This window comes from Lactuca serriola, chromosome 7 (assembly GCF_051521515.1).
Source record: "Lactuca serriola cultivar US96UC23 chromosome 7, Lser_US96UC23_V15, whole genome shotgun sequence".
Classification (NCBI taxonomy): Eukaryota; Viridiplantae; Streptophyta; class Magnoliopsida; order Asterales; family Asteraceae; genus Lactuca; species Lactuca serriola.
This window is the reverse complement of record NC_136414.1, coordinates 183,712,965-183,728,514: the sequence shown is the minus strand read 5'-3', so window position 1 is coordinate 183,728,514 and position 15,550 is coordinate 183,712,965. Positions and strand designations below refer to the sequence as shown.

General features: G+C 36.8%; 1 protein-coding gene and 1 non-coding gene across 2 annotated transcripts; both read left to right on the top strand.

Annotated features, from left to right (window-relative positions):
* Positions 1–10,211: 10,211 nt before the first annotated feature.
* Positions 10,212–14,506, top strand: LOC145061329 (TPR repeat-containing thioredoxin TTL1-like). Its single transcript, XM_079008766.1, has 7 exons — positions 10,212–11,492; positions 11,737–11,932; positions 12,014–12,201; positions 12,354–12,687; positions 13,124–13,328; positions 13,410–13,516; positions 13,671–14,506. Exons 1-7 carry the CDS (start codon positions 10,567–10,569, stop codon positions 13,821–13,823), a joined length of 2,109 nt encoding a protein of 702 aa, XP_078864892.1. The 5' UTR covers positions 10,212–10,566; the 3' UTR covers positions 13,824–14,506.
* Positions 12,751–12,870, top strand: LOC145065246 (small nucleolar RNA snoR104). Its single transcript, XR_013688390.1, has one exon. It is a non-coding gene; the product is annotated as a small nucleolar RNA snoR104 (small nucleolar RNA).
* Positions 14,507–15,550: the final 1,044 nt, after the last annotated feature.

The following is a 15,550-nucleotide window of genomic DNA, read 5'->3' as shown; positions in this document are numbered from 1 at the left end:
ACTTGGATCCATAGGAGTGCTCACAGGAGAACAATCAGTAAAATTAAACCGCTTGAGAATTTTCTCAATATAATGACTTTGAGTCATTACCAAGCCTTTGTTCATCCTTTTAATTCTTATTCTAAGAATTATATCAGCCTCTCCCAAATCTTTCATGGGAAACTTTGATGATAACAATTTCTTTGTCTCATCCACTAGATTTTGGTTAGTACTGAAAATCAACATGTCATCTACATATAAGCAAATGATCACTCCAACACTAGCAACATCATCAAATCTACTATAAACACATGTGTTAAATTGGTTAATCTTGAAACCAAAGGAAAAAATAACCTCATAAAACTTTCGATGGCATTATTTAGGCACTTGTTTCAGCACATACAAAGATTTGACAAATTTACAAACCATGTGCTCTTTATTGGGCATAATGAAACCTTCTGGTTGTTTCATGTAAACTTCCTCGTCAAGTTCACCATTCAAAACAGGATGTTTTCATATCCATTTGATGAATGATCATATTGTGGATACTTGCCAAGGCAATCAACAATATAATAATAGAAATACGTGCAACCGGAGGATACATATCAAAATAGTCAACACTGGGTTTTCGTCTAAAACCTTGAATGACTAACCGGGATTTAAAATTGTCAATAGTACCATTAAAATTCATTTTCGTTTTGAAAATCCATTTGCAACCAAGTGGTTTAGAACCTTTAGGCAAATCAGTCAACACCCAAGTGTTATTTTTTCAATAATTGATGACATTTCATCATCAATTGCTTCCTTCCAAAATATTACATCTCGAGACTGCATGGGCTCTTGAAATGTATTTGGATTTTAGCACCCGGTTCCTGGTACGTAAATCTTATTTGTGTATTTCTCTTCTTTTAGCCTTGGACTCGGCAAGTTACAGGTCCGACTCGCCGAGTAGATGCGGGACCCGGGACACGTTTAAGTTGTCGACTCGGCGAGTCCATATCCTGGACTCGGCGAGTCACAGCTGTTGGATGAAACCCTAAGTTTCAGGGGTTTGCACCCTATTTAAGCAACACATCCGCCCCATGCCAGCCCCCATTCTCTCCCCAGAGCTCCCAACCCTCGTTTATGCTTGTTCTTTGAAGAATTGAAGCTTTGTTGTGTGCTTTTGAAGGTTTTGAAGGAGGAAGGAAGTAGATCCTGAAGAAGGGAAGCCATCCAGGCATTATTGTGTTCTTCCAGCAGTTCCTTTGAGGTATAGCCCGTTTTCCCCATGATTCTATGCTTAGTACTTCATTTAGGTCCTTCTTGGACAAATCCCCAAGCTTGTATGTGCATTATATGTCGTAATAAGATGTTTGGCCTCTGGATCTAGGCAAGATTGAGCTCCAGGAGCTCAGATCTGTTAGCTTTATGGCCCCATGTTGCTGGTTCACCCTAGATCTACCCTTTTGAGGCATTTTGAGCCCTAAAATCCATATTGGTGAATATCCACACGTAAAGTTGGAAACTTTGCGTGTGATTCGTGTCCTAGAAGTCCGGATCTGTGAATGGCATGGACTGGAATCGAGCAAATCTGTGTATTTAGTGGGTGCATGGCAACGACTCGGCGAGTCTGTTCGCGAGTCTCCGAATTTGTCCCCTTTTCGTAGTGTCGAGTGAGCAGTGAGTCACGGGGTGTGACTCAGTGAGTCGGAAGCTGAACTCATCTATGGAGGTACTCGGCGAGTCAATGCCCTGACTCGGCGAGTTCAAGGCAATCTCCTTAGATCAAGAACAGACTCGGCGAGTTGTTCATACAACTCGGCGAGTCGCAACTTAGGTGTTCATCGGATGAAGATGAACTCGACGAGTTGTTCATACAACTCGGCGAGTAGGATGAAGGACTTGAATATCAATTTAGAAGGAGAACTCGTCGAGTCGTCGCCTAACTCGACGAGTAGGAACGGGATCCAGGACAATCGTTTGGGTGGTGACTCGGCGAGTTGGAAAGCCAACTCGGCGAGTCGGGTCAACTGAAAGTTGACTCTGACTTTGACTTAGGGCATGGTCAGGGGTAAAATGATCATTTTACCCAAAGGTCAGTGAGCAGTGTTTGATTGAGTATGTTGTGGGAATTGCAGCCGGAGGATTTCCGGAGCAGCAGCAGCAGCAGTAGGCAGTCAGTTCCCGATCAGATCAGCAGCTACTTCGAGGTGAGTTACCTTCCAGTAGCGGTGGGTCTACGGCCACAATGCCGGCCCACCAGTAGGAGTTGTATGTTAGATGATTGTCTTTGTGATATCATCTAGGTTTGCTACTACCTGATATGTTGTATGCTGGCATGATATGTATATGTGATAGTTGTAGAGTTCGGTTGTTAGGACCGAAGGGTAGGTCGAACACCCCAGATATGTCTGACAGTACGTGATGATATGATTGCATGCTGGCTTGTTATGTTATATGAGATAAAGGTAGTAAGAGGGGACTAGTCCCCGAAGATCGGTTGTTAGGACCGATGGGTAGTCAGCACCCCAGAATGGCTTGACATGGGTAGTCAGCACCCCAGAATGGCTTGACATGGGTAGTCAGCACCCCAGAATGGCTTGACACGGGTAGGACGGCACCCCAGAACGGCCGTACCGGGTAGTCAGGCACCCCAGAATAGCCTGACAGTAAGTATGTTATGTGTTTGTATGGTATGTGGTACGATGGGGGAACTCACTAAGCTTTGTGCTTACGGTTTTCAGTTTTGGTTTCAGGTACCTCCTCAGCTAGGGGAAAGGAGCCGGCACTGTAGCAGCATGTCACACACACACACACTCTCCGGTTTCCGCATTTACGAGCTTCACTGGGATTTGTACTCTGATATTTTGATTGGGTGTATGAATTGGCTTTTAGACATGGTTCACTTTGTGTTATGGTTTGATCAAACAATGTTTTTAGTTATTAATATTTTCTAAAGTAATGTTTTAAAACAAAATTTTTGGTCGTGAAAATTGGGTCGTTACATGGATCATCCTCAATACTAGAGCAATAAGAGTATTGATAACCCTTCTTATCCCTTGTGCCTTCCACCAAGTACATTTGGAAGTCAGAACCGAACTTTTTTAAAATTTGGCCTCTTTTGCTTTTTCGTAGCTCTTGTGTTTTTGGTTCAGTAACATCATATGAACTTTCTAGATTTTGCAGTCCATTAGTGCCAAAAGTCATATCCTTAGTCCTTTGAATAGCTGCAAAGTGCATCTCATAAAAAATTGCATCTCGTGACTCAATAACGATGTTAACCGATACCAAATCATTAGGTTCAATTACGTAGAACCTATATGCATTGGAATGTTCAGCATATCCAATGAATATACAATCTATTTCACATTCTCCTAATCTTGTCCTTTTATGCTCGGTTAGTTTTACAATTACCCGACATCCCCAAACCCGAAAATAGCTTAACTTTGGCTTTTTCTTGAACCAAAGTTCATATGAGACAAATTTGTTCTTTTTCTTTGGAACCGTATTTAATAAATAGCAGGCCATTAACATGGCCTCTCTCCAGAATGCATTACTCAATCCCGAGTATGACATCAATGACTTTACCATTTTCTTTAAAACTCGATTTTCGGGTTCAACAATTTCGTTCTGTTGGGATGAGTATGGTTTCGTGATCTCATGAATGATACCCACTGATTGGAAGTATATGGGATCCATATATTCACCTCCCCTGTTAGTCACCGGATTGCCCAATTGCAATTCCACCTCGGTTTTGTATATTTTGAATTTATCTAAGGCTTCGTCCTTAGAATATAACAAATACACATAGAAAAATCGAGTGCAGTCATCGATGAAGGTGACTACATACTTTTTATTTCCCAATGAATGGAGTGAAAATCACACGGGTCACTATGTACAAGATCCAAAATAGCCGAATTTCTAGTGACACTAGGAAAGGGTTGTTTTGTCACTTTTGTAAGCATACATGTTTTACATTATCGAAAGTCATGTCAACGGTTGGAACTAATCCATCTTTTGACATCTCATTCATCCTTCTAAAGTTGACATGACCTAATCTTACAGCCAAAGCATAGATTTATCAACATTAGAAGTAAAAGATACAAATACAGAATTTCGAACAAGTAATAATTTGTCAACAATACTCAAACAAAACATTCTATTATATAAATATCCAAAACCAATAAACATTCTACCTCGAGATAAGTTAAACTTATTCGACTTAATAACTTGTTTAAAACCATCATAACTGAAACAACTAGAACTAACAAGATTATTTCAATTCTTATGAACAAACAAAACATCAAAAAACCTAATAGTCTTTCCAGAAGTAAATTGAAGACACAAGACACTGACACCACAAATAGGTATAAAAGAATCGTCTCTCATTCTCAACACTGATCCATATTCAAGCGGTGTTAATGTTTCAAACAACCATTTATCCTTGCATACATGGTTTATTGCCTCAGTGTTAATCCACTAAGCAACATCATTGTCACAACTAGCCTTTTTGGCCAGGGAATTTCACCCTTAAGTAAGCAAGGACTATTGTGAGACTTATGCTAACACACCTAAGTGTTCAATATGAGTTCCTAAGGAGCCATATAGTGTTGGAATGCAAATCTCACCAAGTGTAGTGAATCTATCCCAAATATCTCCAAGTATAGTGAATCTCTCCCAAATCTCTCCAAGTATAGTGAATCTCTCCCAAATCTCTCCAAGCATAGTGAATCTCTCCTAAATCTCTCCAAGTACAGTGAATCTCTCCCTAATCTCTCAAAGTATGTGAAACCTCTCCCAAATCTCTCTAAGTATGCGAAATCTTTCTAAGAATAGTAAATCTCTCCTCCACGTATCTCAAATCTCCCTAAGTACCTTCCTTAGTCGAAAACAACTCAAAACCGGAAGAGGAAACCCCAAAAGGACCCTCTTGGTCCTGAACCTCTTAGTCCGGAACGTCTCCTAAGGAAGCCAAGAGGAAGCTCATCTCGGAAGCCTCTCATCCGGACCCTTAATTGCTTCGGAACAACCTTCTGACTCCGGAGACGTGGGCGGTTCGGACCTCCAAGTTGATCCAGACGATTTCGCTTCTGACTTCGGATCCGAGAATGACTCCGGACCTCGCCTGTTGGCTCTGGAACCTCCTTGCCAACCACTTCGGACCCTGACAGGATGTACCCTTCCCTCCGGAATTTGATGTAGAGCTTCGGAAATTACACTATGACTCCAGATTTCACCTTATGACTCCGTATTTTCATTATTTTCGGACTTTTTCATCATTTTAAGGTATTTTGAGGTCGGGAATCCCACAAAACTCGTGTTTTTCTTAACTAAGACCCCTATAACCACTATTTTATGCTAAAATGAATTATTTTAAGCATATTTACTTAAAAATAAAAGGGTTAGAAGTTAGGAAAACCTTATCCTAAACCAATTAAAGGACAAGGAAGTTGACTTGGTGATTTGATAAAACTCCTATTCCCCATGCAAATCACAGTATCCCATACTTTACCCACCAAATATCCATGCATGGACCAACAGATCCCCATGCACCAAAGATTCCCTCCATTTTCTTACTCTTAAGCACGTCAGTAGAAGGAAATATGGACTTTTCACATTTCCTTCTCACTATTACTCTCTTTCTCTTTCAAAGATCCATTTCCAAAGCAAGAGCAAGATCTTGTTGGAAACAAAATTCTCAACTTCTTCTTGGGAAATTTAAAGTAAGTTATCCAATTTATCTAATATTTTATAATATTTCAAGATGAATCCATATTATTTTATGCATAATAATATGTGATGATCATCCTTAGGAAAGCATCCCTCCCAGGGAAGTTCCTCATCTCAGCCAAGAGTTAAAGCTTGAGATCTTCATTCCATAACTCCAGACAACTCCTCAACTAACTCAAGGTGAGCTTCATACCCCACCTTTTTCGATGTTTTAATGTTTTTGGGGGAGAGTACAAGTCAAATCTTGCCTAAACTCTTAAATGATTACATATATACGTATGTTTGTATGTGTGTGAAATATTATTACATTATTATTTACTAATATACTCATGAATGGAGGATTTCTAAAGTTCATAAAGAACAAAGGATACTTTGTATGAAAGAGCCTCCCAACTATTAGGTGTGTCCAACTTAACCCCTTTATCTATGCCTTCATGTCTAGAGCTAAAAGTATAATAGAGATCTTGATAAGTGGACACCGCTTCTAGTAACTTTCGAAAATGGAAACTTTGTGAACTAATTGCAAACTATCAGGGGGTATTTTATAAATATTCGATATAAAAGTTTGCGACAAAAAATATACAAGTAGGACCTTTATGACAGAAATATTTACATGTCATAAGCTGTTGTCATAAAACCTCCAAGAACATAAGTAATGTTCTATATGTCATAAAACAGAAAATGTGTGTCATAACCGGCAGTTATAAATTTATATAAATTATAACTTGACACTTTTTCTCTTGACTAAAATGACTTATTTTTCAATAAACGAAAAGGAATGAATACGAGCACCTAGTTAACGAGCACAATCAACGATATGGAACGAGAACGATATTTCTATTCAATAAGTACGAGTTTCATTATTTATCTAACAAATAATGAATCTCTAACGATTGCTCAACAGGTTGTTAATATTCTAGTCAGACGAATCTCAAAAGTACCTAAATATAAAAATATTAGTGTATGTCTAAGTCCTGTAAGGAGTTATAGCCAGAGTCTCCTGGAGGGAGAGCGGAAATTTGTGTATAGATCTATACGGGGTTGATCCCCCGCACCTTCGCTGTTCGCTACAGCTAGACAGGCCAATCTAGGGTGACAAATGTCTTTTCCAAACCGAGGGCACCTGGGAAACGCCAAAACAGGCACTCCGTCAGGATTAGTATGGTTATAACGACTCACTAGAATATGTTATATTAACAAGAAATTTATGTAAGGAAAACCTCATAAATAAAATTTGACACGTTGTGTTGACTGTCTTATACGTGATAGGAGATGGTCCGCATTTGTTGTGTTGACTGTGCTTCTTCATCGCGTAGAATGTCCACAATAGCCATGATGATTCTTTCTCCTAAAAAGCATAGAGTTGAAATACTACTATTTTACAAAGTAAAAAGCGTAGGACTCTATGGAAAACGATTTTGTACGCTTTCGATAACGATAAACTAGAACTTATGAATATTTTATAGCATAAAATATAGGATTTTCTAGAGAAAACAATTTTTCTAAGATTTCGATAACGATAAACTAGAACTTACGAATATTTTATAGCAGAAAATATAGGAATTTCTGGAGAAAACGATTTTTCTACGACTTCGATAACGATAAACTAGAACGCACACACTCAATTTTTCTCGATAAGAGGAACATAATTTTCAACCATATTTCCTCTTTGAAAATAAGGGATTTTTCTTGAAACGGTTGATTGCTACTATTCAAAAGAACTATTCTCGGACACAACTCGCTTTTACAAATCACACTACTTTTCAAAATCACTCCTTATAAGGATGAACAAAAGTAATGACATGCACACATACATCCATGATTTTCAAGGCAAGACTTCAAATGATTTTATAGAAAATATATGATTTTCTGAAAGTACAACGAGAACGATTCTAAACAAGTGTAAACGATTTTATACAAAAATACTTATGAACTCACCAACTTTTTAGTTGACGCTTTTCAAAACGACTTGTATTCTCAGGGATCTAGTAAGCAGAAAACAAGGAATGCTGATGCAAGACCATTTAGCTGTAGTTTGGATCCTTTTTTACTTATGTATCTTTTGTGTAACTCGAAGAACAAATACAATATGTAAACAATGTAAGTTGGTTATCTCAATGTATGATGTTTGGATTGCTCTGTTTCATTTATATTCAATTGTTATGATACTGCACAATGAAGTCTACCGCCTCCGGACGTTTCCACCGTCTGGTCCGGGGGTGTGATAATTATCATCTTGTACATAGAATGATTCAGGAATTAGTGAAACATATTAAACATAATTCTAATTATAATTATCCAAGTTAGTAAAAAACTTACCTCCCTCAACTTGGCTCGACGACACACTCATACTTCCATTGGCTCCACTGTTTCCAACACCATTCTTGTTACTATTGTTGCCTAAGTTCACATAACAATCACACTTGCAATCCCCACCCTGTTGCACCTCCAACAAACCAGTTCCTTTTTTCTTTTTGTTGGAGTTATTTGGGACATGTTCATGCTTACGTTTGCCATGTCCTTTATGGTTCGGGATCTTGGCTTTTTTTCAACCATATGAATAGAGGGTTGTCCAGATTCAACTTTCCCTTTGGTTTTATCAGATTTGTCAATTTCCTTCATATGAAGAGATTCTTCAATATGAATATGACTAGCAAGTTGAACCAATGACAACTCCTCATTTTGATGTTTTAGGTTATGTTTTAAATCCTTCAAAGATGGTGGAAGTTTGTCAATTACACTTGACACAACAATGGATTCATCCATATTCATGTTATGCAGTTTAAATTGATCATAAATACCAAAGAATTCATTGTATTGTTCAGTGACAGACCTTGAATCGACTATCTTAAAGTTATTAAATTTAGTGATGTATTTCAATTCAAGGGTGTCCCACAAATCCTTAATAGTTAAAGCTCACCATGTATATCAAATAGAGCATCATACATACCGTTCAAGATGTGACCTTTGCAGATGTAGTCATCGTTGTCCCACTTTTGCCTCTTCATGGTCTCTTCAAGTGTCTCATCAATACCTTCCTTCGGTTCAGGTGGTCTTGGAGTAGTCAACACATATGTTGCCTTAAGAGTGGTCAGCATGAAGTGCATCTTCTTTTTCCAACGCTTGAAATCAACGCCTCCAAACTTCTCTAGTTTTGTGAACTTCGTGGTCATCTCGCGGATTGATTCACCCATCTCCAGAAACAGATTATATCAATTCGATTGTTAGAAAATTGGGTAGGGTTTTATTGGAGATTTGGATATCCCTTGGATCGTGTAAACACTTTCCGAACTGATATTTCTACCCTATACCCGGGTTACAAGAAACTCGGCCTAGGATAATCCCAATGCGACACTTACGAATCTAGGCATAGAAAACGTAAGCCAAATTGCTAGAAGATTTTGAGTTCATATGAAGAAAACAAGAGCTAAAAATGTCGTCCTTTCTCCTCAAGAGGAGAGTCGTTTATATAAGAAAACGATAAGTATGGTTTTGTTTTACGGTTGACCATCATGGGTTGTTTTGGAAATAAGTCAAAGGAATCCGAAATTAATGAAGAAATCAATGGTTTCCAAAATTGACGATCTTAGTCAGTTTTACTGTAATCACCCTCAATAATTTAGTTTTATAATAATCACCCAAAAAAATTCACTCGGGGTAAGCATATTAGCATATGCAGTCTTGAATCTTATTCATCACTATACATGTACTTCTAACATGAGATCAATGATATCAACATAGCATGTATATTTGTACCAATGTACAATATAAAAGCATATATCCTTAAACCTATAAAAACTTTAAGCCTACACGCAAAATGCTTATATTGCATTTACTAGATAACAACGATTTATTATCGGGTTGCTGTTAGAAAGTTTGGTAAGAGTTCCCATGAGTTTGTTAGTTTCTTTATGGTCTCCTTTTGACTTTCAAAAGGCACATGGTTACGCAAGTTATCTCATTTTATATCATTTATACCATAAACTTATTATATGATGGAATAATATGTTTAAAGTTTCGGATGTCACATTGACCTCATAAGCAAATAATCATTTATATATAGTTATATACTACTACTTATCAAATACACATACAATTCATTGTATTTCATTAATAACTCATTGTACATCGTACCCATTTCAAAATTTATTAGACTAAAACTTTTCACACGTTATTTGTCACATCTTTCTTGTTTGACCTTCAAAATACTTTGCCCATTTAATTCGTTTTAACTAAAATTTTCTCCTTTTTAATTTGTGGGTACCCTTTTCATCCACTAGAATTTCATTTAAATTATTGAAAAAATAAAAAAATGGAAACAATATATAATAAAAAGTGATTGATTAGATATCGAGCAACATTTAATGGGGTTTAGGTATTTCATTATTATAAATAGAAGAGATAGCATAGATCAAGAAAACCAAAATAATAATAATAAAATACTACAAAAAATAGAGAGTATTTAAAGAGGGTAACCTCTAGCTCGTGAAGCAGCAGGCAAGAAGGGGAAATAATTAAATTACAAAAAAAAAAAAAAAAAAAAATCTGAAAATAATATAAAAAATCCATCATCTCCTTCTCTTCTCTTTCCTCTCTCTCTGTGAAACCCTTCTCTTTCTTTCTCTCTCTATCTTCAACCATTTCACATTCATTCTTTGCTTCCCCTTTAAATCACGAGATCCCCATCTTTTTCTTTCTTTTTCTTTCCTTCTTGTGTTCTATGTTTCTCTGTGTTGTAATTCGTCGGTGGTTGTATTTTAGTTTCAACCACAGCCATTGGTAACATCAGTAGAAAAGATTGTGTGGGGAGAGAGAAAGTTTGAAGCTTTATCTCTCTGTTGGTGAAGGGTATTTTTTTTCTGAAGTTTTTCGGGAATGTCGCATTCACGGAAGCCGGATTCGGGGTTAGGGTTTGATACACTCTCCGATCGCCTCCGGAAGACGGTCACTTGCGGCGGCGATAACACCAATAAACCAGACTTCCGAGAACTTGATTTGGGTTCGCCCATTTCGCCTTTACGAGATGGGCCAGCGGTTAGTAGCAGCTCTAGCTCATCCGGATCGGTTTCAGGTCGGACTGGAAATGGACTCCAGGTTGGTTCCGGTACTAGAAAGTCAGACTCCAGTGGGACTCCCAATAACCATTCCGGTGAGTTGTCGGTCGACAGTTCACCGACATTTTCCGTTGGTGGGGCTAGAGGTGTTAAATCGGGTCACACTCGGTCGGAATCCGGTAGCGTCAGCGGCGGCCACCCATCAATTTTTACCGGTGGAAGTTCCGCTACATCTCCGCCTGTCAATGTACTTCCTACAGGAAATATATGCCCTTCCGGGAGGGTTCTCAAAACGGGGATGATGACAAGTCGAACCTCTAAACCCGATGTGTTAAGTCTAGGCACCGGTAATTACGGCCATGGCAGCATAATGCGGGGAGGTTTGGGTTCCGGTTCCGGTTCCAGTTCCAGTCCCACCATCAAATCCACCGTCTCCGGCGGTAAACCAGAAACCCCTGTTTCCGGCGTTTCAAATTCACCCTTTTCAAAGAGATCATCAATGGATCCGGAAGATTTGAAAAGACTAGGAAACGAAGAGTACAAAAAGGGTCACTTTTTAGAGGCATTGAGTTTCTACGAGCGAGCAATTGCTCAATCGCCGGCGAATGCAGCCTATCACTGCAACCGAGCAGCCGCATTGATGTGTCTGAAAAGGTTGACCGAAGCAGTCAAAGAATGCGACGAAGCCATTAAATTGGATTCTGGATATGTGAGAGCTCACCATCGCTTAGGATCTCTTCTTATTAGGTGAGTTCAATAAAAGTTCAAATCTTTTCCTCTTTTTCACTATACCCTTTTCAACAAATCTTGAAATTTCACCCAAACCCATTTCTCAGATCTAATTCATCTCGTTGACATTTGATTTTACGAACTATGTTCCAAATTCCAATCATCATTTCCCATTCTTGTGTTTTACTTCTTCATTTACCCATAATCATGAATCATCATTTTTCATTAGGTTATTCATCTAATCTCATGTAACCAATGGCAGTTTAGGACAGGTTGAAAATGCAAGGGCACACCTTTATTTTCCCGGGTACCAACCCGACCCGAAAGAGCTCCAAAAATTACAACTTGTGGAAAAACACTTGAGCAAATGCACCGACTGTAGAAGAGTCCGGGACTGGGTTGGTGTGTTACGTGAAAGTGACGCTGCAATCTCATCTGGAGCAGACACGTGTCCTCAGGTAAACAGTTGATTATCGAATCATTATCATTATTATAATGAAAAATTAAGAAACTGAATATGTTGTTATCAAACCTTTTAGCTATTTGCGTGCAAAGCTGAAGCACTATTGAAGCTTCGTCAATTAGATAATGCAGAAGCAACCATTTTAAACATGCCTAAATTCGAAGCATCTAATAGCGCTTCATGTTCACAAGCAAAGTTTTTTGGAATGCTTTCAGAAGCATATCTCTTTTTTGTTCGTGCTCAAATCGACATGTCTTTTGGAAGGTGAGTTTTTCTTTTTGTTTTTCTTTTTGTGTTTGCATCAATCGTTTTAGTATTTACTTTTACTGTTTGTTCTTTATATATCTAGCATTTAAACGATTTCCCACATGGGAGATGATTCAAAATGACATTTTTTTTGTTTTTTTTTCATAAAGATTTGAGAATGCGGTTACTTCTATTGAGAAATCAGGACAAATTGATCCAAGAAACGTTGAGATTGCTGTTTTGCTTCAAAATATAAGGTCATTATCAAGAGCAAGAACACGTGGGAATGATCTTTTTAAGTCAGAAAGATTCACAGAAGCTTGTTCAGCTTATGGTGAAGGGCTTAGATTTGATCCTTCAAATCCAATTCTTTACTGTAATCGAGCAGCATGTTGGTTTAAACTCGGGTTGTTTGAAAGATCTCTTGATGATTGCAATCAAGCACTTCTCATTCATCCAAATTACACAAAAGCCCTTCTTCGAAGAGCTGCTACATATAGCAAGGTATATATAGTGATTCTTGTTTTTACTCTTTATAATAAAGATAGTGAAATTGGAAGTAAAGAAGGGGAGCATTCAAAGTCATTTATGTTGCCTGATATACCCTTCCTACAACAATATAATCTCAACTTTCCTTTTTGTTGAACTCAAGCCATGTTCACAAGCCTCTTAACTATGAGTTACATATTAACAAACCAATTTCTATATATAGAAAGGAAAAAAATCATACTTACATTCTTTTATCGATAATAGCAATATGTTTAACTTTTACTTATAATAACAAGTAACACTGAAACAGCATTTTTACAGTTTTACATTTTGCTACCAATATAGACATTGTACATTATTTGTTACATATTGTCATTTTGCTAAAGAAACAAAAGGGTATTTGCTTTTTTGATCAAAATTTTGAAATATGTTTTCTTTTTCTAAATTGCAGCTTGAAAGGTGGAGCGAATCAGTGAGAGATTATGAAGTTTTGAGAAGAGAGCTTCCAAATAATAATGATATAGCAGAATCTTTATTTCATGCCCAAGTGGCATTAAAAAAGTCACTTGGGGAAGAAGTTTATAATATGAAATTTGGTGGTGAAGTTGAATTAATAACCGGTCTTGAACAGTTCAAAGCTGCAATTGCTTCAACTGGTTTGTTTGTTCTTTATTTTTCCCAAAACGCCCTTCGTTTCTTGCTAAAGTTTTTAACTTTTTGTAAAATTTGAAATGCAGGAGCATCTGTTGTTCTTTTTAGAACAACATCTGATCTTCAATGCAAGCAAATATCTCCTTTTCTTGATACATTATGTGCCAAATATCCTTCTATAAATTTTCTCAAGGTACAACAATTGTTACTATCTTTATACGTTTCTTGTACTATATTCAAACACCCAAAAGGGAAAAAATCATGGGTTTATAAAAAAGTTTTGATTTTTATAATAGGGAAAAAAGCATGTATACATTTGTTAAATAATTTTTCTTTTTTAATGAAAGGTTGATATTGAAGAAAGCCCTGAAATTGCAAGCGTTGAGAATGTCAGAATTGTGCCAACAATCAAGATTTACAAAAAAGGTAACCGTGTGAAGGAAATGGTATGCCCTTGTCGAGAAGTGTTGGAATCCTCTGTCCGCCATTACAGCTTCTGAAGGGCAAAATGGTAATTTTCCATTTAAACCCCACTTTTGAGTGTGATGAAGGGCAGAATGGTAATTTCCTTCTCATCATACACCCCCGGTTTACATCTATTGCTACAGCTTCATCTTCTTCACTACTACATTAAAACCACAATAATTTCATATCATTAAGAGCTCAAGTTGAAAGTCAAAAATGTAAGTGGGAACCAGAGAGGGTTAGATTAGTAAATTTATCATAAGCTTTGCAAGTTTATTAAAACTTCAAGATTCAAGATTCCATTCATTCACCCCACCCCACCTCACCTCACCACTATTGCTCTTTATGAATCTTTAGTAGCCATTTTCAATACCCATCATTCTTTTCTCATCAAAATGTTTAACCTTTTTTAGAATTCCCAATCTACCCCCTTTCTCATAAGCCTATCTTGTTTGTGCCTATCGTGTCTTCCTCCAATTGAGATAGCGTGTACCCAATGTAATTACAAGTGGGCTCCCATGGCTTGTTCAAGATATGGATATGTCCTTTGTGTATATATATGAGATAACATGAAGATATATACAAAAAGAAAACAAGAGAAAATTTGGAGGAAGCAATTGTAATGGTAGGCCTTAGTTGTACTTGATTAGTTATATACTTTGGGGGTTTTCTTTTTGTTAAACCATTTCATCAATAAAAAATCAATCTTTTTTTTTTACTTTTTCTTATTTGCTTCTTACATAAAAGAAATGTTGGTCCACAATGTTTCATCTCATGCAAATGAAACGTGTGAGCTCATAATGAAGAAATAACCAAAGACAAATACACAATAATAAAACTAAAAGTATTAGGTGATATTTCATGTTTGCTATGTCTTTTACTCGTTTGATAAGAGGTTGAATCTGTTTTGGTTAGATTTAGATTGTTTGATATCACATTTAAACCATGATTATTCTAAAATGTCTCTTACTCAGTTAGATTCAGACGATCAGTCTTATTTAATTAGATCTGACTCGATAACAACTATCAAACAAGACCCTTGATAATTAGTAAAAGCAAGAAACAAATAATAATACATAAATGGTAAAAGGGTAAAGGTCAAATCTAAATTTACAATTACACCTAGACCTACATCTCCTATAGTAAACTTTATATCTATGGCATTGGTCAAAGGTGGAAAGTGGAAAGGTAAGAAGATTGTGGTAAATTTGAGAGAGATTGGGTTAAAAGTCAAAAGAAAAGGGTATATTGACCAGATTTTATCTTGAAAAAACAAGACATGTGAAGTGCACTAAAGAATAAGGGGTTTAAAAGACATGTGTATGCAATGAATGGGGAAAACCACTTAAAGAAAACCATGGCCTCCACCATTTACACCATCCATTAAATACTTCCCCTTTTTATTTCAAGATTCTTGATGGGTGTTGGTCCCCAGTTTCATGTTTTCTGGTTTTTACATTTCTAGGGTTCTTATTTGATTATTATCTATTTTTAGATAAATTATTTATCGAAATTTGAACCTCTACTTGGTGGGATTGAATTTATATATTCATTTTCATGAAACCAAACACTTTTAAGTTGTTTATGAAACCCATAAAAGTTTTAAGAGTTACTAACTAGTCTAGTAATTAGTAGCTCATAACTTAAACTTTATAAGTTTTTCAAATCTTATAAAAGATTCTTCCAAATAACTCTATTAATTATAGAATAACTCAATCTTCTATATGTTTTTATGTCGTTTTATTATTTTCTTGATGTAATG